The following is a 27,586-nucleotide window of genomic DNA, read 5'->3' as shown; positions in this document are numbered from 1 at the left end:
CAGCTCACATTCCCTTTAAGAGCAGGCGCGCTTGTTCCATGGCGGATTGCTATTATGACTGCGGATTTTCCTGGCGCACGCCAGCGGGAGCTGTCTGGGATGCGGCAAAGTAATAAATGCCTGTCTTGACCGGGTGGCGATGTTGCTGCGGGCACATCTTCAAAAGTCTGGAGAGGATTGCTGCAGCCATGGGGCTCCAAACGCACAACCTGCTCCTGTTGTGCCCCTTCCTCCTCCCTCCACTCCATCTCCGTCCACCCGCTCCACCAGGAGCGCATTGCCACTCCCGGACCAGATTCCGCCGGAGTGTCCAATCCCACCGTAGTTCAAAATCACGTCTCCTTAAGTCCTCTAATATTTCCTCATTTATCTCATCAACACATCCATGATTCATGGAAATGTTGTGTAAAACACAACAAGCCACAAAGAATGCTGTGACTTCTTGAGGACTGTACTGTAAAGTGCCTCCTGACCTATCCAAACACCTGAAGCGCATTTTCAGTATTATTTTTCCTTGTAATTATGTATGGTTTGCAAAAATGGGAACTGCTGCGTCTGTGTTGATGAGAGAAGCAAAGTGTATAAGCGTTGTGCGCACGCTACATTATGGCCAAGCATGCGCCCCTAAAATAGCATCTGAATAACGCGCCACTGACTTTAGACTAGCGCCTCTGACTTTAGACTAGTTTTTTCCTGGTCTGTGGCGGAATTGTTTTCTGAAACTGCAAAATAGCACCAGGGAACGTTTGTGCCTGAACATGCCTCCTCTTTTCGCTGAACCGCCCCCGGGAGCGCAAATACATTCCCTGATTTACAGACGTGCGTCTGTGGAGGGAAAAGTCTGCTGTGCGTCGGGTGCAAAATAGGATTGATACATGCGTCGGTGTACAAAGGCAATTGCGCTGAGTGCAATATAGGGCCCTATATGTCTAAAAGTCCCCTGGTCCAGTGTCTGTTTGTTAGTTTTGTATTCACACTCTACATCACTACCACCTCTCAGCTTAACCCCAAGCAAAAACGCTGGAAAACATGCGAAATATGACACACATCCACCCAACACTGACGAGCAAAAACAGACACGCCATATTCCCTCAACCGAACCCCTCTATCCCTCTCTCCCCTTCCTCACTCTCTCTCTCTCTTTATTACTTCATATGTCTCATAACCCACATATACGTACTAGCCCACAACTCTGATATATCTGACATACACACATGCAACCACTTAACTTGATAATATGGAATATATGCGGCTTTCGTAACCAATCCAAAAGACTTAAAGTAATAAATCATCTAATAAAACTAAAGGCTGATATTTGCTTCCTACAAGAAACACATTTAACAGACACAGATTTACAGCATCTTAAATTCAAACAATTTGACAAAATATACTCTTCAACTTATAACAGCAAACAAAGAGGTGTCTCAATCTTAATAAATAAAGATATTCAGTTTTCACTAAACCAATCCATTATGGACCCAGATGGAAGATTCATCATCATTAATGCTACTTTCAACCATGCAACATTTACACTGGCAAACATTTATGGCCCTAACAATGATGATCCATCTTTCTGCCACAATCTTTTTTTCCATATGATCAAATTAAAACAATCTCATCATAGCAGGAGACTTCAATACTGTCATCAATCCCACAATTGACCGCTCAAGCACCTCTGGCAACTTAAGAAACTGGCATTCCACTGACACAATAAAGCAATATATGGGGGACTATGGCCTTAGCAACAGTTGGAGAATGAGAAACCTGTCTTTAAGGGACAAACAGTTCACCAGTGCTCATCTACAATAAACCTATTTATCATCAGTAACTCGCTAATACCCAAGATATCAGATAACACAATCCACCCAATTGTAATCAGTGATCATGCCCCTGTCTCTCTGTCTATAAACACTCAAACATATGCCAAAACTTCAACTACATGGCGCTTCAATACCTCACTGATGGAAGACCCCAACTTTACAACCCTTATAAAGGTGAGAGTGGGCAGTCTTTCTGGAGATGAACAACTCCAGAGACCTCACCTTCACTGCTGTGGGAAACTGGGAAGGCCGTAATAGTGGAAAAATTATATCATACTCTTCATACAGGAAAAAACAGCAACAACAATTGGAAAATACATTAGAACAAAAAAATCAAACACTTAACGAATGAAATATCCTGCCATCCCAGTGAACCAAAACAAAAGGAATTAAAAGAACTTAGAACACAACTTGACGATATTATACAGAAAAAAAACACAATTTCAAATTCAGCAACTGAAATATAATGGTTTTCAATACATTAATAAAGTAAACCATGAATATTTAACAAATCTACTCCAACACAAGAAAGAAAAATCAATCATCCCAGCCATCTTGGACTCCACAGGAACATTAATCAAAACCCACAGGATATAAACAACATATTTCGGAATTTCTACAGCAACCTCTATTCCCCCACTCACCAACCTACACAATCAGAAATTGACACCTTCTTAAACAGTCTGACATTACCAAAATTAACTGCAGAACAAACCAACACTCTAGACGAACCCCTTAGCCTCAATGAACTCACCAAAGCCCTCAATAAAATTCCTAGCAACAAATCTCCCAGACCAGATGGATTACCAGATGAATTCTACAAACACTTTTGGGACATATTATCACCACTATTTAACAAAGTAATCATAGAAATAAAAACTTCCTCCACCATACCCACACACATGAATACAGAAGCCATGACATACTGCCATACTGTTAAAACCCAACAAAGACCCATCTCACCCCTCTAGCTACCGACCTCTCTCACTATTGAATACTGACTTGAAAATTATCACCAAAGCACTAGCAACCAGAATAGAAACAGTCACTTCCACACTCATTCATCCAGATCACAAAGGCTTCATAAAAAATAGACATGCCACAGATAATGTACGCAGACTGATAGAGCACTACTTTTACTCAAGTATGGGTCTCTAGTACTTTATACACGTCTGGTTAAATGGATCAATATACACAAGCACAATTACCCATGGCTGGAACTGGAACAAAACCAATGTACAAACATCCCAATTGCAGATCTCCCCTTCCTATCACAATCAATCAAGAAATCCAACTTCTGCCAACGTATTACCATCTATTCAACTCTGACAGCCTGGTGAAAACGAACCAAATCACCCCACTCTGGCACAACCCAGTGTTCATGTTACAGAACACAAACCTTTTCACTTCTGCATATGGGCACAAAAAGGAATCACACACCTTCACCACCTATTTGAAAACAACCATTTCATGTCATTTAACACACTCACACAGAAATATGGGGTTGGAAGAGAACAATTCCTTTAATAGCAACAACTTAGACTTAAAATTAGATAAAATCGGACTCACCAACAACATATTACAACCCTCTCAGCTTACAGAAGAACTTATGAAAATTAATAACTTCAAAAAACTAACCTCCTGGCTATGTACAATGATTTCCAACCTAAATACAACAGTAACACTCCCAACAACCAAGTGGGAAACTGATCTGGCCTTCTCTCCCACCCCTGATTACTGGGAACAAATCTGTAAAAATACCTTTTCCATGACCGTCAAGACAAACCTGCAGCTTATACAATATAAAGTCATTCACAGAACTCACATCCCCCAATTATGTAATACCCCGCCCTCCCTATTTCTTTTACATTATTTATATTACCGTATTTATTTATTTTCTTTTTCCCTTATATAGCTCAGTGTAAATTGTGTCAGGGAGACTTCATTAACGTTAACACTCTTCTCCTAAACTGATCAGCTGGTTTGTGGGAATTACGTTCGTGTAAACCAATCAGAATCGGGCAAGTATGTTCAAGCCAATCACAGCATGACAACCATGTTTTAAATCTGTTCTCTCCCCTGCTTCTGTCAGTTGTATTTTCAGACGAGAGTGCGACCCGCCTCCACCCCTTCCACCTCCAGGCATCTTCAACCACGGTGTTCTCAGTCTTCTTCCGGCTGACGGCTCCCTTTTGGCTTTTTTCGTCGCCATCACCAGTGTCTAGACTCCATCGGGGGATATGTTTGGGTTTTTCTAAACCTCTAAAATATATATATATATATATATATATATATATATATATATATATATACCTTTTTATGATGGAGTCTAATCTCCAAAGTTTATGTACCTTCTTACTTTGCACTTGTAACTTACAAATAAGTTTGCATATCTGCAACGAAGTCTCTCCTGATTGAAATATATATATTTTTTTTTTTGCCCTTGCAGTTACCTCTTTACTCATACACACAGGCACACACTATCCACACGTATGCATGACATGTTTTTCCAACTCCTTTCACGTCCCTGCGTTTGTCAACTGTTCTACTATAATAACTCTGCTCTGGACCAACCCGAAGGCCAGTATGCAGGGTGTATTTACTCCTCTTTGTTTCTCTTTTTTTTTTTTGTTCTACTCATTTCAGATCACGACCACAAGGTGGTACAGTAATTAGCAAGCTTTAGCACTGTTGTGTGCACTTACAGCATGTGCTGCAGCAGAAAAGTTCTTAGTGGGATAAACTTCAGCAGTACTGTAGCATAGCTGAGAAAGCGAGTCTGCGCTGCAGTCAGATATAATGGAGACAAATGTGTTGCCAGGAGGCTATACTATAGAATGATGCCACGGGCCGCCGTCTGAAACAGATAGGCTGTGATGACTTCCTGAACAAGCAACAGTGCACAACCAATATCTGAGCAGAGACCAGCCGACAGTGAGAACAGCCTGAAAGTGGCTTTTAAAAACAGCAGAGATTTCAAACACCCACACGCTTGATGCTTTTATCAGTGGGAGGAAAATAGAGAACACACCCGACCCAGACACTCTGTGTCTCCTTGACTTCCTAGCATCCCATCCACACCGACCCATACAGATGGTCTGGAGTTTCCCAGCTCCTTCTTTCCCTCTCTCTTTCTAGTATTAGTTTTATTCAGTCATCATATAAACAATAATTATATACCTATCACAGTGTAAACTCAAACAGTTAATAGTGACTAAAAGGATTAGGCTGCAGTAAAAGCTTATATATGCCTATCCTATGTTCTTATCGATTAAATTGGGTTAAATCTAGCCACCTCAAAGGAAAAGGAAATAAAAACAAAACAAAAAAACAAGATTTAAGTAAAGAAACAAGAAAATGAACTACATTTGTAACTCTAAAAATTAGTATTACAAACCATTTTCTTAAAAACCAACAGAGAGTTGCACTTTTTTTTTTTTTAATTTAGCATTGTTTCATCATTTCTCAATTCAATCCAAGAAACTTGAGCCAGCATGAGCAGCAGCTCTGTAAAAGGGGTCACATAGTGGATTCTTTTTTTTTTTTCTACAAGGGTCGCCACACTTCAAAGATGCTGTCGAATTGTGTCTCGTTAGATGTTAAATGAGTCTTACCCTCCGTTGAGACAGCGTCGCAGAGAGTAGGAGGCTCCCCCTCCGCAGGTGCGAGAGCACTCGCTCCAGGTGCCCCAGGCGTCCCAGCCCAGGTCCCTGTCCTCATCTGAGCGGGTCATCCTGGATGCCTAGAGAAAAAATAAATAAATAAAAGACACCAACACAAGGTCAATTATTTCATGTATATTAGGGGTATTCAATGTTTTGTAGGCCAAGGACCCGTTAACTGAAAGAGAAATGGAGTAGGGACTAGGGTTGAGTATCATTTGGTTTTTTTCCGACACCGGTGGTAAAACGATACTTTTAAAATGGTACAAGTGCCTAAACGGTGCCCGAACCGATGCTTTAACTGTTGTGACATTTAAGAACAACTTATTTATTGCTAAGGCCATATGGTCAAAATTAAATGATTTATTAAAAATGTAATAACAATTTTATAACAATAACTTATTTCACCAGAAAATTGCTGACAAAAGAAATCCCTAAGAGGGGAAAAGGGTATAGTACAATAACTTTGAATGCACCACAAGGCAAGTTTCAAGTGAACGCACCGTCTGTGTGTTTTTTCCGACAACAGCAGCTGCAGACTGTTGTACGTCCCGGTGATGGAATCCTCTACAGGGAAATACAGTCACACTTTTACACCGTTCAGCCGTCCGCGTTTTAACCATGTTTAATCCAGCTACTAGCTAACAGCAGGCTAACGTTACCTGCTGTCAAGTGTAAAGTCAGTGTTAACTAGCGTCACGCGCAGCGTTGCTTCTGTTGCCTCGGTTGCATCTAACGTCTGTTTCGGAGCATTAGAGAGAAGTGCAGATGAGGCAGCAAAATCAGCGTTGCTATTTGGTCCGGTAGATAGCGGTCGTTAAGGCGCTGGTGCCGTATTAGCACCGTTTCTCGGTACCCAACCCTAGTAGGGACCCCCTTTTATTGTATAAAATTAGGTTGCATGTTAAACAAGGCTGGGTGGATGAAAATGAATGAAAATGAATGGATATTAATTATTTATTTATTTATTGGATTTATTATTATTTATTTATTTATTATTATTATAATAATGATTTATTTGTATATATGTATACACCATGTGGAAGGCACAGTGAATCCTTAGCTTAATGGTATAGCTACCATAGTGGCTACCTAAACTATAGTATAGTGCTTATCATCAATGGGTAAATTGAATGGTTTTTTTTACAAATAGGCCAATTCATTTTTGTTATTTTAACATGTTGGATTCATATTAAAGTGACTATATGTAACTTTTTAATTTTCTGAAACTGTGTAATTTTTAATAAATGACCTGTAACAGGAAACGAGACAAACAGTGAAAAGAATGCTATTTTTATATAGTTTTTATTAAAGGGATACTTCACCGATTTAGCATTCAGCTTTGTATCAGTAGAAACCCGATTATACTACCCGATTATTTCTGAATGACCGTGCTTCCCTCCCTCATGTCCCCCTGAGACGAGAGATCTCTGCATTTGGGGCCTGGAAAAAAATCTTCCGATGACGTAAAATGACGATTTTTGCGTCATCTGAAGATTTTTGGGCCAGTGGCAAGGACTACAGCCAGTATTAGGATCTACTTCCGTATGTTTTCAACACGCCCACAGGTGGTTGGACTGCCGAGTCTGGCCGAGGTATTCCGAATGAAAACGACTGTCAGCCATCTTGAACCTTCGCTAAACAGGCTTTCGGTTTTCAGCAGAAAACTTTTACAAGAATTATCTGCATTCAAACTACCGGACGTGTGTACCACCGGGATACATCGGTACAGATCGGAGAATATGTAGGAAACGCAATACTCGGCACACTACGTGAGCTTTGCCTGCACGGAGACCAGCGGTGTCGCTCAATGCTGCTAGCCGGCTAGGGGACATCCTCATCGGCTAGGTGGAAAGCTAACGCTAGCTGGCCACCTGTCTCATCCATCCTGCTTGCAAGTGTCTGCTCATTAAACAACAAGCTGGACTACATCCTCCTTCAACGAAACTCCCAACGTGAGTTCAGTGACTGCTGTGTTTTTGTGGAAACATGCCTGAACAACAGTGTACCGGCACTGGGACTATCCAGCTACCAGGCTGCTCTTGCCGGCCCGTGGAGGTGGGCTGTGTTAAACGGACTGGTGTAGAAATAAAATCCAACTAGCTACTGCTAACTGCTGGTGGAGCTTGTGACTGTTAAATGCCGACCATTTGACATTCCACGCTAATTCACGGCTGTGTTTATACTCTGTGTTTAGCTACACCAATGCTAGTATGCGTTAGCTGAACTTTACGGATCCTGCTTGCAAGTGTCCGCTCATTTAGACCACAAACTGGACTACATCCAACTTCAACGAAACTCCCAACGTGAGTTCAGAGACTGCTGTGTTTTTGTTGTTGTGGAAACATGCCTGAATAGTGTACCGGACTGTCCAGCTACCAGGCCTGCTAGCCCTCCGAGCTAGAGATGCTCTGTCGCCGGGTAAAAGAGGTGGGCTGTGTTAACACGAAGTGGTGCAGAAACGTGGTGATTTGTATCCATTTAACTGCTAACTGCTGGTGGAGTTTGTGACTGTTAAATGCCGACCATTCTACATTGCACGCTAATTCACGGCTGTGTTTATGCTCGATGTTTACAGCCCACCAAGCGCTAATGCTAGTATGTGTTAGCTGAACTTCACGGAGCCTATAAAGTGTGTGTACTAAATGTAGCCCGTTTCGTATGTCGTTTTTATATAATGTCGTTTTTATATAATGTCGTTTTTATATTAAATGTGTAACACCACTTGAATCACGATGAAACGTTGTTTCGTGTATATGGTTGAAATGACAATAAAACACGCTTGAGTTGAGTTGAATGCCTCTGTCGGTCTGTCAAGCGGTAGGCGTGGCTTGGGAGTGGACTCAAAGCAACGAAGCAGGTGCATTCTGGGATTTGGTGTTTTTCATCCATATAAGACCAAAACACATTTTCTGGCTTTTCTCGGCCTAGAAGGCACCAATTTAAATTTTTTTTTCACATTTCTAATACATAAGTGACCCAATTTAAAGATATATTCAGCTTTCCAGTGGTGAAATATTCCTTTAATGCCTCTGCCCAGGTCCGATTTTTCCCGCAAAGTCACAGAATGATTCACGGCAGGTAGAATGGCGCTACAGTGACAGTGTCTGATGGGTCACAGATTTCTTTGTAACACCGGAAAAGCCGGTGTTATTGTATCCAGCCAGGTTAAAGGTAGCAGGAGATTTCTTTATATAGGCCTAATTGTATTTTCATTTTATTTCAGAAGTTATCTGCTGTAGTTATGGCTGATACTGGGACAGTGTCATCACAGAAAAGGAGGAAATTAAATGAAGAACAACTAAAAGATAAAAGAGAAAGAAACTTCACTTTTAAGAGCCTGAATAAACACTTGGCCAGCTACAGAGAGTAAGGTAAATATAATATATATAAAAATACACATGTCTCTTAAAACCTCAAAGCTGGAGGAATGACAGCTTACAAAAACTCTTATTTTAGTTATTACATTTCTATTTGTGTGTACTGTTTTTATCTACACTCACCTAAAGGATTATTAGGAACACCTGTAATATTTCACATTAATGCAATTATCTAATCAACCAATCACATTGCAGCTGCTTCAATGCATTTAGGGGTGTGGTCCAGGTCTAGACAATCTCCTGAACTCTAAACTGAATATCAGAATGGGAAAGAAAGGTGATCTAAGCAACTTTGAGCGTGGCATGGTGGTTGGTGCCAGATGGGGTGGTTTAAGTATTTCACAATCTGCTCAGTTACTGGGATTTTCATGCACAACCATTTCTAGGGTTTAAAAAGAATGGTCTGAAAAAGCAAAAACATCCAGTATGCTGCAGTCCTGGGGGGGTGAAAATGCCTTGTTGATGCAAGAGGTCAGAGGAGAATGGGCCGACTGATTCAAGCTGATAGAAGATCAACTTTGACTCAAATAACCACTCGTTACAACCAGGGTATGCAGCAAAGCCTTTGTGAAGCCACAACATAAACAACCTTGAGGCGGATGGGCTACACCAGCAGAAGACCCCACCGGGTACCACTCATCTCCACAAAAAAATAGGAAAATGAGGCTACAATTTGCACGAGCTCACCAAAATTGGACAGTTGAAGACTGTAAAAATGTTGCCTGGTAAGAACATGAGGCATGTCGATGGCTCAGCATGCTGTATTTACAGCACAGTGGTCCAACATACAGCACCCGACACTCATTTAGTCTCAGGTGCAAGTTAGGAAAATACCTTCATGCAAGTCAAAAGACTAAACCCTAATGGTGTTTTTGCCCGTAAACTTCAACGTTTTAAAGTCTTAAAGCTTACTTTACTGAAGGATCTGCAACAAGCACATCAGTATCTAGCTAAAATGAACACAAAAAGAGTTAAAACTGCAAGGTAAGTGACTTGCATTATCTAATCCATACTCAAAACTAATCCTACTGTAGATTTTAAATCTCAACATTGAATGATTAAACTTTTTGTGGAGTCATTCTGGTGCTTTGTGCAGCTACAGTATACTGTACGTCACACAGTATTCGTTCTCCAGGGAGTAAAAGTCCAGGCGCAGGCCTCAGGTCTTGTCTTTGCTGGATAATGGCCTACTGAAACACTAAAGAGAGCCACCACTTTTTTATCCTGCGTAGCCACTGAACAGCAGCATTACCTCACAATACTGGGATACACTCATCTGTTTTAGGCAAGTATAGTCCCACCACGCTGCGACAGCCTTCATGCATCTCACCTCCGACCTTTCTCCTATCTTATCTGCTGTGTTAAAAGCTCAGATGAAAGAGAGGGAGTGACGGAGAGAAAGAGACTTTGATAGAGAGAGGGGGAGATGGAAAGAGAGAGGGTTTTCCTGGCTGCGTGTCATCAAAAATAGGAACATTGGCTTCCCCTGGGTCAGTGATGTCACTGCAGATCCTATGGTGCCAAAGAAAAAGGAATCTCATACTGGGGCTGCAAGTGCGTGTGCGTGCGTGTGTGTGTGTGTGTGTGTGTGTGTGTGTGTGTGTGTGTGTGTGTTTGCGTGCGTGCGTGTGAGGAAAATTGAAGCACAATGAAGTATTTATGGAAAATAAAGTCTGAAAACCAAAGAACTGAGCTTTCTAAAGTGCTTTTAAATTGTGCCCTTCATCACCGGACTTATAGTCAAAACACATATTTATACTATTCAGAAAAGCTTTTTTTCTGGAGAAGTGGTAACGCAGGCCCTCCCCTAAAACTTTTTCTTGCCGTGTCAGTGAAACCCAGAGCACAGGAACAAACTCTAATTCCTCTGACAATGTTAGTTATGCCTGGTCAACCAGAATTAACATTTCTGACATGCCTCTGCAGGTTCCATTTCACCCTGCCTCACAGACCCGGATCACTGGCTGACCTCGGACCTGGCAGAGCGAAACACTTTGCAGGCTTCAACCTTGTTACGTCGTACCCCCATGGACGGGATCGATTTGTGTATCTTGGACTGTTGCACTGCCCTGGAACTCGGTATTCTCTTGCTTTCCTCGGCCTGCTGCATCCAAAGAGACAGACTGATCAGCTGGAGAGGAATTAGACACGTTAGCACGCCGCTAATAGGATAAAACCACCTTTTGTTGTCAGGCTCAGCCGGCTAACAGCCATCACAGACCTCCAACAGTAATAACATCGGCATGAGGAGAATCTGTCCAGCCAAGGCTTTTTCTGGCCTGCCTGGTCTTTTGTGTGAGCTCTGCATAGTTCAGCATCAGCAATCTGTGTCCACTGACAACCCAGATGACCTGGGCGTGTACAGAATATTTCTCAATTTACCATGATTAGGACTCAACATGGTACTTACATCCCTGAGTGCAAGTTCCATTGGCAGTGTTGGGGAGTAACGGAATACATGTACCGGTGTTACCTATTCAGAATACAAATTATGAGTAACTGTATTCCGTTACAATTTAAATAGTTTGTATTTAGAATCCAGTTATGTTGTTGAAATCAATGGATCACCTGACGATACTTCTCTGTTTCACGAGTTTATTCACTCTCTAAATAAATTAAGGCAACTCCATGCATTTCCCAGAAGCACCAATATGAAAACGGCAAAATGAGCTATTTGCGTGATCAGTCACAATGGAGTCAAAAGAGGAGCAGCAGGAGCTAGAGTAAAGCTTAGATTGGGCCCAAAAAAATCAAGTCCGACCCTACCTGAGCCCGTGCTCGTTGTGTCTGAGCCCGGCCCGGCCCGACACATGAGCCCCGAGCTCCGATAACCTGACAATTTTTTAATATGTGGGCCGTTATAACTGACGTTCTCAACTACAATTCCGAGTTGTTTGAACTACATTAATGCATATAATGCAACAAGGATGAAGCATGTAAACTGCGTTGTTTGTTTATTCAGAATGGAATGGAGCGCAAATAGATCCGAATGAAGAAACGTAAAAGACAACCTGAGCTCCCTCAGCCGAATAGTGCTGGGTAACAGATCAAGGCAGCAACATAATCAAAGCCCTGGACCCATATAGGAGACTTTCTTGTCTTGATCACCTAATTAATCCTGTCCTTCGCCACGTTCTGCATGCCGACGCACTGACCGACAACGCGCCGCGTATAGGAGAGACTGTATCTGCTGCTAAAGGACTCGTGAGACATCTGAAACAATCTGGCCTGGTTGCGCAATTATCAAAGAGAGTGCTACAGATGGTGGAGACAGGATTTAGCACAGTTTACCTCACACTCAAGACAGTGCAGGAAATATACCCAGAGCTACGGGAGAAGATGGAGAGGGTATATTTTTGTAGTATGCAGTTCGGAACTACAAATACAAAAATCTATCTGCTTGTTCAGGTACTTGTTAGTAATGTTACGGTGGAAGCTTTTACCAGAGTAGGCCTGTTTAGTAAGCAGGATTTGATGGCCGCATTCCTACACTTATAAAATGCAATTCAATGTGGAAGTAACGTTAATATGTAATATATATATAGAATTTGTTACTCAGATTGAGTAATGTAACGGAATATGTTTTTGTGCATGTATGTTTTGAAAGTATCCTTCCCAACACTGTCCATTGGTAATACATTTTAATAAGTCCCTCTTTATAAAGGGTTTATAATGGTTCAAAACTGCAAATGGCTTATTAGAAAGTGGGAAACCCTGTATTATAGGGGTTCCTAAACTGGCTATTGGGGACCCCCAATAGGGAAGGAAGATGCATTTATGGGATTCAAAGATGATTTATTATAAGAAATGAAAAAAAGAACCATATTTCTGCTACACAAAATATAGGTATAGGTATTATAGGTAATTTTTATTGTGAATATTCGAGTGGACATGACCCCCCCATTCATGTGGGGATTATGCGCTTAAAGAAACCCAAGTTGGATTGGCAACATTTAGGCTGTAACTACAAGCTTGATGGCTTATTAGCGCTGTGGAGATAGGTCTCGCATTGCTATACCTATCTCCACGGCGCTGTGTAGTAAGGTCTGGCTACACCACAGACATGTTCTGGGATAGGAGAAAAAAAATGCTCGGGTTGGGTGCTAAGCTCAACAAAGGGCACTCTTGGCCACTGCTAAGCTCCGGACACAGCGACAGTGGCTCTGCAAAATAGTTTCGGGCAGGAACTTGTTTTGGTGGAACATTAACACCCCACAAAAGTAAACGCCACATACATAATGAAGTTAACTGTTGACACAATACAGTATGTGAGCTATTTAAATTAGCTGGATACATGGTTAAACCTCATTTACTCTTACGCTCTCCTCCGTCTCTCTGTCGCTCACGCGTCTCTCTCACACACACACAGCCCCTCCCCTCCGTGCACATCAAAATGAGAGAAGACGGCTGGCGAAATTCACAAGTTCACGAAAGGATCTTGTGAACACCTTTACACAATCACACATTAAAAAGTCCTATAAAAAATATTTTATATTCTGAATACAAGCGATTGCGCCTGCTTTAGAAAGTTAACTAGTCACAAGTTTGCGGTAAAATGCAGTTGGGTTGCCGAGGTCAAAACACTATATGTAGCAGCTGTGAATCAAGTAGACTTATTATAAATAATGTAATGTCATTTTTTTACTCTTACACTGAATGTTTGCTGCTTCAATCCAGATGATGAAAAGTATTTTCCACGACTGAAAAAAGGCACGCGTTGAGGATGAGGACCATGCTTGAACCGGAGGTATCAGTCTGAAACAGAGCTGAACAGTCCAACCAGTGTAATTAGTTATGTTATTAATTTGTTTACAATATTTCCAGGCTTCAACCAGTTCTAATCAAGCAGAAAGACAAGGTCAGGGAGAGAAAGAGATAGATTTGTTAGGCATTGAAGAAAGAGTAGGAGAGGACAGCATCCAACAGTGTGTCCTCCTCAGTTTTTAATTTTTACAGATACTTGATTGTTACGAAAATAAGTATTTGACGTATTTCAAATATTCCCCCCTCCGTGCCACAAATTGCTTTCTAATCTTTTGACAGACAAAAGTGATAATTCATACAGCTGCTAGAGGTCTTTGTCAGAGTAAATGTAAACATGCATATCATATCAGACATTTGAACAAATGACAGATGCTGTGTCTTTCTTTGAAGGATAGTCTAAGTTCACCATTAGTTCTGTTGACATCAGGGCTGGACTGGCCATCTGGCATACCGGGCATTTTCCCAGTGGGCCGACGCACTTTTGGGCCGAATCGCCGATATAAACAGGCCTTTTTTTTTGGGGCCGGGCCGGCCCATAAAGAACTTACAGCGGCCCATTGGTTAATTTTCTTTATTGGCACTGGCCTGACCCAATCAAATCCAGGAAACCCCTTCGACACTCCGGGCCGAAAATGTACAAATCCCACTATGGCCACGCCTCCCGGCCCTGAGACACGAGCTGTAATAGTTTGCTGGAAGTTTAGGATTCATGTTAAAATGGACAAACGACCACCAAAGTGCATGGGAGGTGCAGAGAAATTATAGGAGAAAAAGTTTAAGAATCTACAGGCGGATTCCTCAAAATGTGCCAACATTTCTGACATCTTTGGGGCTGTAGTGCCTGCTTCAACATCAGCATTACCTGAAGTAGAGGAAGGAGGAGAGGTACGTCATGACAGGGAAGAAGCCGACGAGGAGGGGAGTGACCACGACAGGGCCATGGGAGCGAGTGAGGAAAAGATGGAAGAGGGAGTAGATGATGACATGGTAAGGAGTAGGCAAATTAACAGGGACTCTCAGGAATGGAGAGTGTGTGTGTGTGTGTGTGTGTGTGTGTGTGTGTATGTGTGTGTGTGTGTGTGCGCGCACGCATGTGTGCGTGTGCGTTTGTCACGTCATAACAACAAGAAGCAGTTTGGCTGTAAAATTAAAGTTAGTGGCTGTCAGGTAACCTATCTGTTTAAGCTTACATTGAAAATGCTAGTGGTTAGCCTGTTGGGTAGCTGAAAAGTCTGTGTGATCTATAAAATCTGTGTTCCTTGAATGGCTTAATTAGCTTCTCTTGTATTGGTGCTCTTTTGCAGGGCATATACTGTACTACTCTCAGCTTTATTGAAGCTTTTGGGAAGGGTTATAGTTATGGTTATTGTATTTAGCAGACACTTGTGTTGAAAGTGACAAAATATGAATCTTACAATAGTTGAAATTAACAGTAAACTGTTTTTATATATAAAAATAATAATAATGGCAATACATCAAATATCAATAATAAAAAATAAAAATACCATAAATATACAAATCATAACTCTAAGAATGAATGAATTTAAGTGTAAGATCAACAGATAAGTCTTGAGACCCCTCTTGAAGGATCCAAAACAATCACATGAACGCTGAACACTAGGCAACTCATATCATAGAATGCAATATTTTAAGAGGACTGTCTGCAGGGAATGTGTCTGACCAATCACGGTGGGCCGCCTGGGCCAAAAAATGCCAGGGCCAATTTTTTGTCCCAGTCCAGCCCTGGTTGACATTGTGCAAAATCCAATGTTCTCAAGAAAGACTTTCCAGTGTGGGGGATATACATTTTAATCCTCCAGGTAGCCCAAAGATGGTTCTTCTTGATCTATCTCTAAAGCATTTGGGAACATTTAGTTTTGTCTAACAGTCAGACCATATGGGGAGGCCAAACAATTTACTGAAAAAAGGAGGATAAACTAAGAAGCTCCTTCAGCATGTTTTGCACATATTTCATTATTGATTTGGACCACTCAAGAAAACACTTGTTGTTTTGTATTACAGTCTACACACTGATACATAGAGAGCTGGTTATGCTGATGTTTGGTTGAGTTAAAGATATACTGAATTTAATTTGGATTTGGACAAGTTGTCCTGGATTGATTTGTTGAGGATGATAAAGCTTTAAAGTATGCACATGGACTACCTTTTCATTGTTTTCCTTCCTCCCACAGTTCAGCCACAATTGGGGGAATCCATCATTCATCTTTTGATTCATTTATTCAGTCATCCCTTCAATTATTTATTATTTCATACACTGTTTTATTTATTGATTCCATTATTCCATTTTTCCTCCAGTAATCCCAAATTGCATCATAGATTTTCCTCTTTGTCTGAGAATCATGAAACATGTACAAGTGCAAATCCTATTAGGTTGCTTCACACTTGATCTCCTGCAGAGTTTCAGAGCTGGTAAACAGACTTGCATCACTTTGTTTAGTTGTGGGAGCTCGTACAGAGTGAATATAGCCAACAGCATTAATCTCAGTTTGTGTACTGATATGGGAGTGTGTCTGATGGGATTAGAAAAAACTGCCTCCCTCCTTAAGTGTATGAGAGTGTTGAATTCAGGATACAATCTGCTAAGTATGAAGTCTGTTTAATTTTTTTCTTACTTCACTGTAGGTGTGTGAATTCTGTGCCTATGGATTTAATCACAACCCATATTGTTAGCGCAAACTATCATGAAACCCATGAGCAAGGAAGGTTTACCCATTGCCTGTGGCATGGGTCTGCAATTCAGCCATGTCTGCTAGAAAGTTTATAAAACTAATCCGCATTAGCAAGTTCACTGGAAACATTTAGTTCCAGTTAAGAAATCAGGAAGAGGTTCATAGCAAAATGAGAAAGTGGAGGCTAGGGCATAGAAAGGATTTGCCTCCAAAATCATTTGAGTCCCACCCAAAAGTCTGTGTTGAAATTTCAAAGGACCATACAATGCATTTTAGCTCCTGAATCACAAATCATGAATATATTTTATTCCAGCCAAAACGCATGCAAGGTTTTTTTTTAGATTATTGTTTTCGGGCATTTTCCTATATTTTTAAAGGACAGCTGAAGTCATGAAAGAGGGAGAGAGAGGGGGAACGACACGCAGCAAATGGCCGCAGCGCCGAGGAGTAAACCTCTACATATGGGCCCGTGCTCTACGAGGTGAGCTACTCAGGCACCTTTGTTTTTGTTATTTCTAGTTCCGAGCAACCATTGGTTTCCATACATTTTTTTATGGTATACAAATTAATTAGCAACTTCTTGAAACTGGAATGATTTGAGCCTGGGGATCTCATCGCTGCTTTTTGCAGATGACTTGGTCCTGATGTCATCATTGGCCCGTGGCCTTTCGCACTCATTGGATTGGTTCGCAGCCAGAGTGTGAAGTGGCTGGGATGCTGATCAGCACCTCTAAATCTGAAGCCATGGTTCTCAGCAGGAAACCGATGGAGTGCATACTCCCGGTAGGGAATTGGTCCTTACCCCAAGTGAATGAGTTCAAGTACTTTGGGGTCTTGTTTGTGAGTGAGGGGACAGATGAGCTGGAGACTGGCCTGAGAATCAGAGCAGCGGGGCGGTATTACGTTCACTTTACTGTACAATTTTCGTTCCTACCCTCACCTATGTTGATAAAGGCTGGGTCATGACTGAAAGAACTAGATCGCAGGTACAGCGGCCGAAATGGGTTCCTCAGAAGGGTGGCTGGGGCCTCCCTTAGAGATAGGGTGAGAAGCTCAGTCCTCCATGAGGAACTCTGAGTAGAGCCACTGCTCCTTTGCATCGAAAGGAGCCAGCTGAGTGGTACGGGCATTGGGTAAGGATGCCCTCTGAGTGACTCCTTAGTGAGCCGTTCAAGGCCTGTCCAGCTGGGAGGAGGCCTCGAGGAAGACCCAGGACTAGGTGGAGAGATTATATCTCCACCCTGGCCTGGGAACGCCTTAGGATCCCCCAGTCAGACCTGGTTAATGTGGCTTGGGAAAGGGAAGTTTGGGGTCCCTGCTGGAGCTACTGCCCCCGCAACCCAACCCCGGATAAGCGCTTGAAGATGGATGGATGAAACTTGAGTAATCTATCACAGCGCAAAACAGAAGTAGCCTAGCATGATGAGTTTAACATCGCAGCAGTGGAAGGAAAAACAAAATCTAACAAGCCTTTGATTGCTACATGCAGACATTGTAAAAACAACTGAGAAATCCTAAGGAATGGTGATATGTTAAATGTGAATCTTACTGTATCTATACTATTAGGATGAAAAAAAAACATAATTCAGGCAGCATTACATTTCCTCAAAATTATATTTGCTGATGCAAAATAAATTTATATGAATAGAAGAAAATGCCACTTCTCAGCCCACAGAACACATCCCTCAATTTTTCTTCATTTCTGTCAAGAGATGTGCGGCATCTGAACTAATTCTGCCACAAATTTACAATAATTGATTTATGGCTTCCAGTAGGCCTCCAGTTTTGAACACCGGCCAGACTGTCTGTTCTGTCAGCAGATATTGCTGGTCCAGCCAAGTTTCTCCCTCCTTAGCTTGGCGAGGACATCCAGTCCATCAGGTCAACAGACTGAAGTCCAAGCAAAGTTATGAGTCATTGGTGATTAAGTTAAAGCACAGGTGTGAGTCATTTTGATTTTAAAAACTCCAGACTGAAGTTATGAAATTGGTGACTCTAGTCTGGCTCGAGTGTGACTCAAATTCACACCTATGGAAAACCAAGTGGATTATAGGATTGACAGGTCATCTCTCAGAAACAAAACAGGCATCTCATATTGGAATGTCACTTTGAGGAAAATACGGGTCAAATACAGTTACAAGAATGTTGTTTTCACCCCCTTTCTTGCAGTGTAGATATAAAACTAGGATCTGTTGGACTGCTTTGACCTGTTAAGTCCGTCTCGATTATATGTCTGGCAGGTTGGACTCTGGACTCATTATAAACAATTAAGCTCATTCCCTGGCTGATTGCAGCGGAGGCCTCGCACTAGGAGACCTGGCCTCAAAAGGCCACTGACAACTGTAAAAAACTTACTGTACCAGCCCTGATCAACATCACACTGCAGCCTTTAAACATAAACCACCCCCCCCCCCCCTTCTTTTTTTTGTGGGGGGGGGGGTTTTTTTTAAAAAAAAAAAAAAAAAAGGGGGGGGGCATTTTCTTTTTTAAAAAAAAGGAAAAATTTATAAAAAAAAAACAAAAAAAAACAACATATAAAAGATTTAATGGCTCTGGAGGGAAGCTGTATTGAATCACAGTGACGAAGTGTCAAATGGATACTTTAGGCCAAGAAGTGAAAAATCAACTTGATCTTTCTCCTAAGCTCTTATCCGGGTTTTGTCATTCTGCACACAGTGTTCTTTAGTGATCTGGAAATTTAAACTCACAACCATTCGTACACATCGCTACGCAAAGTAAAGCACTGTAATTCGTATGTATTCCACGTAATTACTGTTTTATGCATCACAGTGACTGCTGCTGTCTGCTTTGGTCAGCGTAGGGAGGAGGTCTGGGAGGATAGGTGGATCTTAAAACACAGGGCTTTCAAGTGGGGAAGCAGAGTTTTTTTTCAATCTTGACCCTATTTCTCTATGTTTTTGTGTCTAAATGACTGATTGGAACAACAATCTTTGACATTGGTCCAGTATTAAGCAAGATCGCTGCAGTCGGCATCGGCAAAACAAGCTACAATATAAGTTAATAGGGAAATTGTCAAGCTTGTATTTTCCAAATACCTCGTTTTGCCACTGACAGGCTCAGATTAATATTCTAAGTTATGGAAAGGATCCCTTCAGAGATAGACCTTTAAAACCTTTCTGTTAAACCAGAAACAGCGCTGCAGTCGCTAGCACTAAACCCACCAGACTCCATTTAAAAAAGCTATACTTTAGCGTGTATAGAGCCAACATATATTTTCACATGTAAATAGGTAAACTATGTGTTTATTTCAACCAAAATTAGAGTTGTGATGGTTGGAAAAGTGGAAAGATGACCCGAAACAGCTTTTCATCGTTTTATTTTGTTTCTGTCGACTTTGAATGAAGTGTATTTAACGATGCTAAAATTACTCTTTATTTACATTGAGTCTGGTGGGTTTAGCAAACGCAATTTTGCGGATGTTATGTTTAAAAAAAGGATCTTACTCTTTAACAAAAAGCTCGACCTGCTTAGAAATCCTTTCCATAATGTTGTGAGACACTTAGAATAGTAAGTGTCTGAGCATGTCAGTGGCAAAAGGAGCACCTTTGTGAAGGTAAATACAAGCTTGCCCTATTAACTTACATTGCTAAACTTAACTGTCATGTGACTGACTGATGACTGTTGCCTAATTTCGTAGGATATCATACGAACCCGTTCGTGAGAATGCGTTGAACTCAGTGTGCTCTTTAACTGAGCATTATGGAGTCACGCAGTTGTCTCAAATATGGAAGTAAATCTGTTTCATTGGATTTTGAAAATCATAAGCCATTGAATTTCTAGCACTACATATTTATGCATTGTAATTATGTATCTGAATTTTATGCCTTTGAATTTTACTCTACAAATTTTCAACAACAAATTTTCACCTTTATTTTTCGAAGTTCATAAATTCAGAATCAAAAATTCAACCAATAGGGAACCGGTTCCGAAATAAAGGGTCAGTAATGAGACCGAATAAGAACGAAAATTTCGGTGCCTGACTTTTCTTCAGAAGCATCGATGCATGGGACGCTACATTACCGTTAGTTAGTAGCTGGATTAAACACAATGGTTAAAATGCTGATAGTTTACGTAAAGCGGTGTAAAGTGTGACTGTATTTCCCTGTAGAGGATTCCAACACCGGGACGTAACAGTCTTACTGCAGCTGTTGTTGTCGGAAATACAACACAGACGGTGCGTTTACTTGAAACTCGCCAGACTTGTGGTGCATTTTAAGTTATTGTAAAATACCCTTTTCCCATTTGGTGCTCGTTTTTGTCGTTTACCAGAAATTTACTGGTGAAATAAGTCATTGTTATAAGTTATTGTTATTACATTATTAAAGGTGCTCTAAGTGATGTGACGCGTGTTTTAGGCTACAACATTTTTCGACACATATAGCAAACATCTCCTCAATATCCGATAGCTGCATGTCCCCTGAACACATTGTAAAAAAACGCGGGCTCTGAAGATAGCCCAGGCTCCACAGACGGCTAAAACTAAAACAAACTGCGCCAATCTGCCCCAAAAACCATAACAAACAGTGTTCCAGCCAATAACCGACCAGAAGGAGTTGGTTGAGCCATCACTCCAGCAGCGTTAGCACGTAGGCTACTTCCACAATTGGAACCAACTCCTTCTTGTCGGTTATTGGCTGTTTGTTATGGTTTGTGGGGCAGGTTTGCGCAGTTTGTTTTTGTTGCCATGTGTGGACTCTAGGCTGTCTACGGAGACCGTGTTTTTTTACAGTGTGTTCAGGGGACAGGCAGCTAGCGGATAGTGAGGAGATGTTTGCTGTATGTGAGAAAAAATGCTGTAGCCTAAAAAACGCATCACATCACTTAGAGCACCTTTAATCAATCATTTAATTGTGACCATATGGCCTTAGCAATAAACAAGCCGTTCTTTAATGTTGCCAACTGTCGTTTTGTGTTCCTTTTTTATATTTTATATTATATACATTATAAATATATCATATATATTTCGGTTCAGGCACCGGTTCAGGCACCGTTTAGGCACTGGCACCGTTTTAAAAGTATTGTTTTAGCACCGGTATCGGAAAAATCCCAAACGATTCCCAACCCTAGGAACCTGTGTTTGAGGAGTTTCATGCATCTAATTTGGCTTCCAAATAATGACCATTGTTAATGCATATCACATATCCAGTTAACAACATCATTATAATACGCCACAGTGTAGTTATAGTACATGCCAAGAGTCATAATATATAAAGAGATTTCATAGTTGTTTTTTTTTATCGGAGATTATCTCATTTTGAAACGAAACAGTCTGTTCCCAATTTGACACCATGATGTCAGCGTGGCTCCTAATCCAGAACATTTTCACTCATTACTCTCCTTGACGTGTGAGAGAAGACTTTAAGATCCACTCTCTGTCTGAGAGAGACTGAGCGATTTCACTATGCAGTAGTGGCACTGACAGAGATATGAATTAGATGACAATGTACTGCAGGGTCGATTATATACGGAGTTGGAGCAAAGTTGCAATGCCTTTGGTGAATTAATTCTGCTCAGCTCTCTGCCGCACTGAGGAAGAACGGATTCTGTCGCTGCTGAAAGTAGGATAGCACTGCTGAAACCAATGACATTACAATCGTGTTTCTTCCTCCACTAAATTCCTGTTAGAGCACTTTCATAGAGAAATAAATAAAAAAAAGCATGTCTTTTGATGCTCAGGGACAATGGTCTGCAGCAAGGCTATTCAGTAAACAAAATGGAATTGCATTGGTATACTGCATTGCCCTATAGCAAAGGGAAACCCAGAATGAGTATGGAGACTGGCACTGGTCGTTTGTTTAAATGCCAAAAATGACCTTGCTCAAATGTTGCTGCATCCTGATTCAACTTCATCCAGCATTGCACTGCACTATTCTGACTCACCGGATGTAGACTGTGGAGATGGAGAGGAACAGTGAGTTTGGAACCAAGCCAACCAGCTATGAGATTGACCATAAAACTATGAAAACAGGAAAACGGCAAAGGTACAAGACAATGTGTACATGAACGATCATGCCATGGCTGTAGTGATGTTGCTGTGTTCCCAGAGCAATTTAAGTAAAGGTACCATAACCAATAAGAATGATGTACACAGGTTATTTTCCTTTTTAAAAGAAACCAATCTTGTTGATTGGTAGGATGCAATTACAATCTCATGCTTGAAAATGCTATGGCCTGTAAACCAAACCAAACACGCCTCCACAAGGTTATGTGACAGTATAATTCATTCTATTTCCACTTTTGCTATACTGTAGGCCAAAACAGCACCATTGGGAAAACACAGGGCTGTGTTGGTGTGGGCGTTTTCATGAAATATGAACCAGAAGGTCTACTTTTTAGTAACAACCATTGGTTTCAAGTCTGATCAGATGCTAAAACATTGCTGCCTCAATAATTGCACAATAAACTGCCGGCCACGAGCAGTCAGATGATTGTAAAGGTCATAAACAACAGTTTATCCAGATTATCTAAACCACTTTATTCGAGGGTTTGAAACTGAAAGTGAGCACAGCTAAAATGCCAGTTATAAAGTTATAAAACCCTTGTTGCACAGCACCCAACTACAGTAAAGTACAGTGGGTCAAAAGTGAACCCAGAAATGTGTCTGTAAATTGCCATGGATGTTTGCAACAGAGAGTTTCTGTATTTATTTTACAATGACAGTTACATTTTGAAGTGTAGTTTTCTACTGATATTTGCTTTTTATGACACAAAAATGTCTTTCGCGATGTGTCGCAGCCTGTCGCGATGAGTTTATTCCATCAGTTGGTATCGCAATGACGATTAAAAAAAACAAAAAACGATACATTGTGCAGCCCTAGTCTATATTCTATATTTTTTTTATTGTGAACAAATCCCATGGAAACAGCGAAACCAACAACGTGTTTGACCACCTCTCAATATGTTCTGACTCCCCTACTCTGCCTGTGGCATTTAACCCCAAGCTGATTGGTTCCACTGAAGCTTTCTTTACAAAACAACAACAAAAGAAGCAGCTTGCTTAGCTGCTTCCAGCTGTTTTAAAGAAAGCACTGGGCTCATTACCTGGATGACAGGTGCCAAAGGAGCTCAGCATTCACACATGGACACACACATGAACAGTTTCACAATTACAAACACACACGCTCGCACAAAAACACAGGGTTCTGTCCTAGTTCCCTTTGCCGCAGCCCTGCCGAAGCCAACAGCTAAGACTGACTGACAGCTCTGGTCTCATCATGCTCTCTGCAGCCAGTTAGACACGTGCACATACACAGCACATGTATCCCAAAGGTTGTTTGTCAAGTCTTGCAAAACACCATTTAATATTCACTGTGCTGCAGTACTATAAAATGAGAGAGAAAAAAAACCTAGGTGAAATCCTCTTTACCATTCTGCCATACACAACTCATAAATCAAACAGGCAATTAAGCACTTTACACAAACACTGTAATTAATTTTCTGCTTGGTAATCAACATTTAATCCCTGGTTTCTTGCAGGAAAGCTCCTATATCCAGTCCCCGCATAACCCGGGGTTCAAATTGCCAAAGTGTAATTCTTTTGGAAAGGCAGCCGTCATCTTCACAGCGGGGTGGGATTGACCACTAACTCCTTCAGCCTGGCTCAGCACTGAACTGAGAGCCGAGAAGCAGCACAGGGATTTGAGGTTTTGTCAGATGAGGCATCTTCCTGGTTCCTCTCTGACATCCTGATCTGAGAGACCGGCCAGTTTGGTTTATCATTCTCCCCTTCGAGACATATCAAGTCCAATTATCCACATTGAGTACAACAATGACTCTCAGATGAACCACACAAGCTCGTACGAGCAACACGAAGTGGATGTCAAGGCTTTCAGTTGGAAATCTACTCATTTCCAGACAGAATGCATTTTTCTGCAGCAGCTGTATGGAACATTTTAAATACCTAAATTAAAAGAAAGCTTACAAAGAAACAAAGTAAAAAATTAATTATCCAGGTGGATAGTAAAAGGTTATATATATACACACACACACACACACACACACACACACACACACACAACGTGTTGCATGTTTTAGAAACGAAAGCCCGCTCCATTTTCCTTTTCAGTTTTGGCGGTGACTTCTGCTTCTTCTTCTTTGCCGGGAAAACATGGCCGCGTTGCATTGTCGTAAACGGGAGTAAAACGTAGGGTACATCATATGTACACTCAAGTTAGCTGTGCATTGTGGGAATTTTATAGTGGACTATATAGTGAATGAAAACAAAATGGCGAACACACTATATAGTGCACTATTTACGTGATAGTTTCGAACACAGCTATGGATTGCTCCGGTGCCGCAGGAAATTTCTTCCGGATGCTTTTAATTTTCCGTTTCCTTCCGCTTTCTTTGTGTTGGAATTTTAAATTCGGTGGATTTATGAGGACTATTGTGGACTGCTCCTCAGATCTCTGCAGGGTAAATTGAGACAGCTAGCTAGACTATCTGTCCAATCTGAGTCAGGACAGTACCTGAGTAAATGTACTTGGTTACATTCCACCACTGTTTGTGAGGCAGTATCAGTCACTAACAGATTTCCAATGACGGAGCGTGTCGGTCCGGTAAAAGGCTTCAGTGAAGGCTGGTCTTGTGTATCCTCAGAGATCCCCCATCGATCCTTGCTCTAACCCTAACCCACCCCGACCTCCTCCCTACGTGGCCATCAATGTAGTAAATAAAGCAACAACAACAAAAAACGTGGAATGCTTACAAATTACAGTGCTTAACTTTTCGTAGCTTTTTGAACAAATGGTTACTGAGAACAGGCTGATTCTTGATTAGGTACAAGCTAGGTTGTTTAGGACAAGCTCGAGAGTGTGGAATGTGAGAAAGGACAACTTAAGAGTCTCAACAGAGATATGCAGCCCAGCTGAAGATTGGACTTGGTATCCAGCAATCTGTGCTCCATGATGCTTATGAAATAAGAAATATTAGATTGACTGAAACTGAGCTAAAGGTTAAGGGTGAGTAATGAGGCTGGAGACCAGGGTGCAGTGGACTTTTAGCCATTTTTTATTTGGGAGTTTGATTTTGGTTCAGGCTTACAAAGGCCAGGTTTACAAAGACAGCTTTTGAAGCTAGAAAAAGTTCCAATACAAAAGTTCTAAAAGCCAGTTCCTCCAGGAATTCGCGATGTCGGGATCGCAACAATTCACACGACTTCAAGCAACTTCCCCACTAATTTGACCGATAACCGGAGTTTCCCGCGACTTCAACCAATCCCAGCAGGTCCATGTGTCAGACTTTGCGTCAGTATGTGGCACTGAGAGCCACTGAACAAGCGGGAGTGAGAACGGGTTGACGTAACACATGTACGTCGCCAAATTCATTTCCTTGTTTCTGATATGAAGACGAGATGTGTGTGACTCGAACATCTCACATTTACCAACAAAATGTACAGCGAAAGACCATGCAGAACATTTAGACCATCCTGCCATCCTGTAAACATTTTAACGTCAATGTACGCTGTAACGTTTTTTTCACTCTAAAATTGCTGAAAGCTGCTGCTGTTTAAATCCTGTCGGGCGGGGCTGCTGCTCAGATCCCCACGCGACTGACGCGCTCACACAAACACATATAGTAGATGCAGGAAAAAACGGAGATGAGACGTACAGGATGACCTAAATTGAGGACAGCTACGCAATGATAAGTTAAAGTCCAAAACGTACTTTATCAAACCATATGAATGTGTGTCCCAGGCCAGGATAGGAAATTAACTAAAAATGTAAAGATCAAAAAGCCACTGACGTATATATTTAATTAATTCAATAAATTATTATGTTTTGAGATATGTAAGATTGTGGTTACAAAAATGAATAACAGGTCTATGCTATGACATAACGCCAGTCCTGTCCTGTATCGACCACCCCGACCTCCACACCCTTACCTTTCGTCTCTGTACATAAAGCACAGTATTTCCTGCATTGGCACTGAACGTTGTCATTGGCTGTGAAATTGGCCAATACCAACAGAATTCGTAGAGATACTGGGCAGCATTTATTCCAATTGCTTCTACTTTCCAGTTGTTTTTTTTATCGCTGTTAAGCTACCAAATCATCAAACTTAACACTTCCTGCAGATGTTTGAGCAGCTGGAAAGCGTTTACTGTGAAAAATCTGAATTAAAAAAGTGGAAGGATGGAATCAACTGCAATTGGTTAGTGAGTTGTAACAGTATTTCTGTAATTCTGTTGCATTATCCTGAATTAATTCAGGCAAGAAGGGGAAAAAAAAAGGTTGAGTTTATATTAAGAGTAAACAGCATCAATGGCAGATTTAAAAAGGAGCAGATCAACAAACAGAGATGCTTCTACTACAATATGATTAGGGCTGGGTACCGGTACAAATAAACCCAGTACCAAGTAGTATCAAAATGTGTCCAGTCAAACGATGCCCAAAATCAATCCTTTTCATAACCAGATCTAGAAAAGACCGGCTGTTAGAATGGTTTTGCTCACAGACAATCACTGCAAGCGTTCAATTTAATGGCCCACTACCGCAGCAGCTACAATACAGCATACAGTCTGTGGTGTGGTGAAGTCGAGCGTGGCGTATTTGACGGAGTTGACAGAAAATGAGTTGATACAAAGCTAATGAAAGTCTATGAGCTCCACAAAACTCTCTCTGTTTACTAAATGGTGTGTTGTTTCACTCAGTGGTTGTACTGCTAGGAAAAGACCCACACGTTCAGCAGAAGGACAAAAATCCCCAAAAGAAAGTGACTGACGGCGAAGACAAACAAGGATAACCATTGGTGTGGCTTTTCTTAGTTGGAAAGTACTGAAAAAAAGAAAAGGGACTGAGGCCAGGCACTGGATGTCACCTTACTGCTCTTGAACAGGTTAGTAATGGGTTTTGTAACGTATTACAAGTAGGAATTATTGCTTTATCATTTACTCAACCTAAATGATGTGCTACTAGTAACTGAAAAAAGCCCCTTCAGCTATTGTCTGTATCACAAAGCTGCAACCAGCCTCCCATATCTGTGCCTACTGTAAGAGCGTATGCGTACCACCCACACTACTGCTGACACATCTCCTACTTCCAAAGTGTTTCAAATTCTCTAACGCAGTCGTTGGAGAGCTTTTCATTTAATTACACATTTTGGCACTAAAATTAGCATCGCACATGGGGCCTTTCTTCTCACTAGGCCATTCCTTTATTTCCTTTTGCGAAGCACTGTTCAGATATCAACAACCTGCGAAATAGCAATTTTGCTCTTCATTGACTTTTAATTATATTTCAGCTCCTAAG

At 41.3% G+C, this 27,586-nt stretch overlaps 1 protein-coding gene across 2 annotated transcripts in view; it reads right to left on the bottom strand.

Annotated features, from left to right (window-relative positions):
- adamtsl3 (ADAMTS-like 3) overlaps positions 1 to 27,586 on the bottom strand; it is a 315,925-nt gene that overhangs the window by 166,761 nt on the left and 121,578 nt on the right. For both annotated transcript variants that reach the window (XM_039794981.1, XM_039794983.1), the window contains exon 4: positions 5,435 to 5,562. In XM_039794981.1, coding sequence (XP_039650915.1) covers positions 5,435 to 5,562 — 128 coding nt within the window. The remainder of the gene's footprint in view (positions 1 to 5,434; positions 5,563 to 27,586) is intronic.

The sequence above is a fragment of the Perca fluviatilis genome, chromosome 3, assembly GCF_010015445.1.
Source record: "Perca fluviatilis chromosome 3, GENO_Pfluv_1.0, whole genome shotgun sequence".
NCBI lineage: Eukaryota > Metazoa > Chordata > Actinopteri > Perciformes > Percidae > Perca > Perca fluviatilis.
This window is presented reverse-complemented; position numbering and strand designations above follow the sequence as displayed.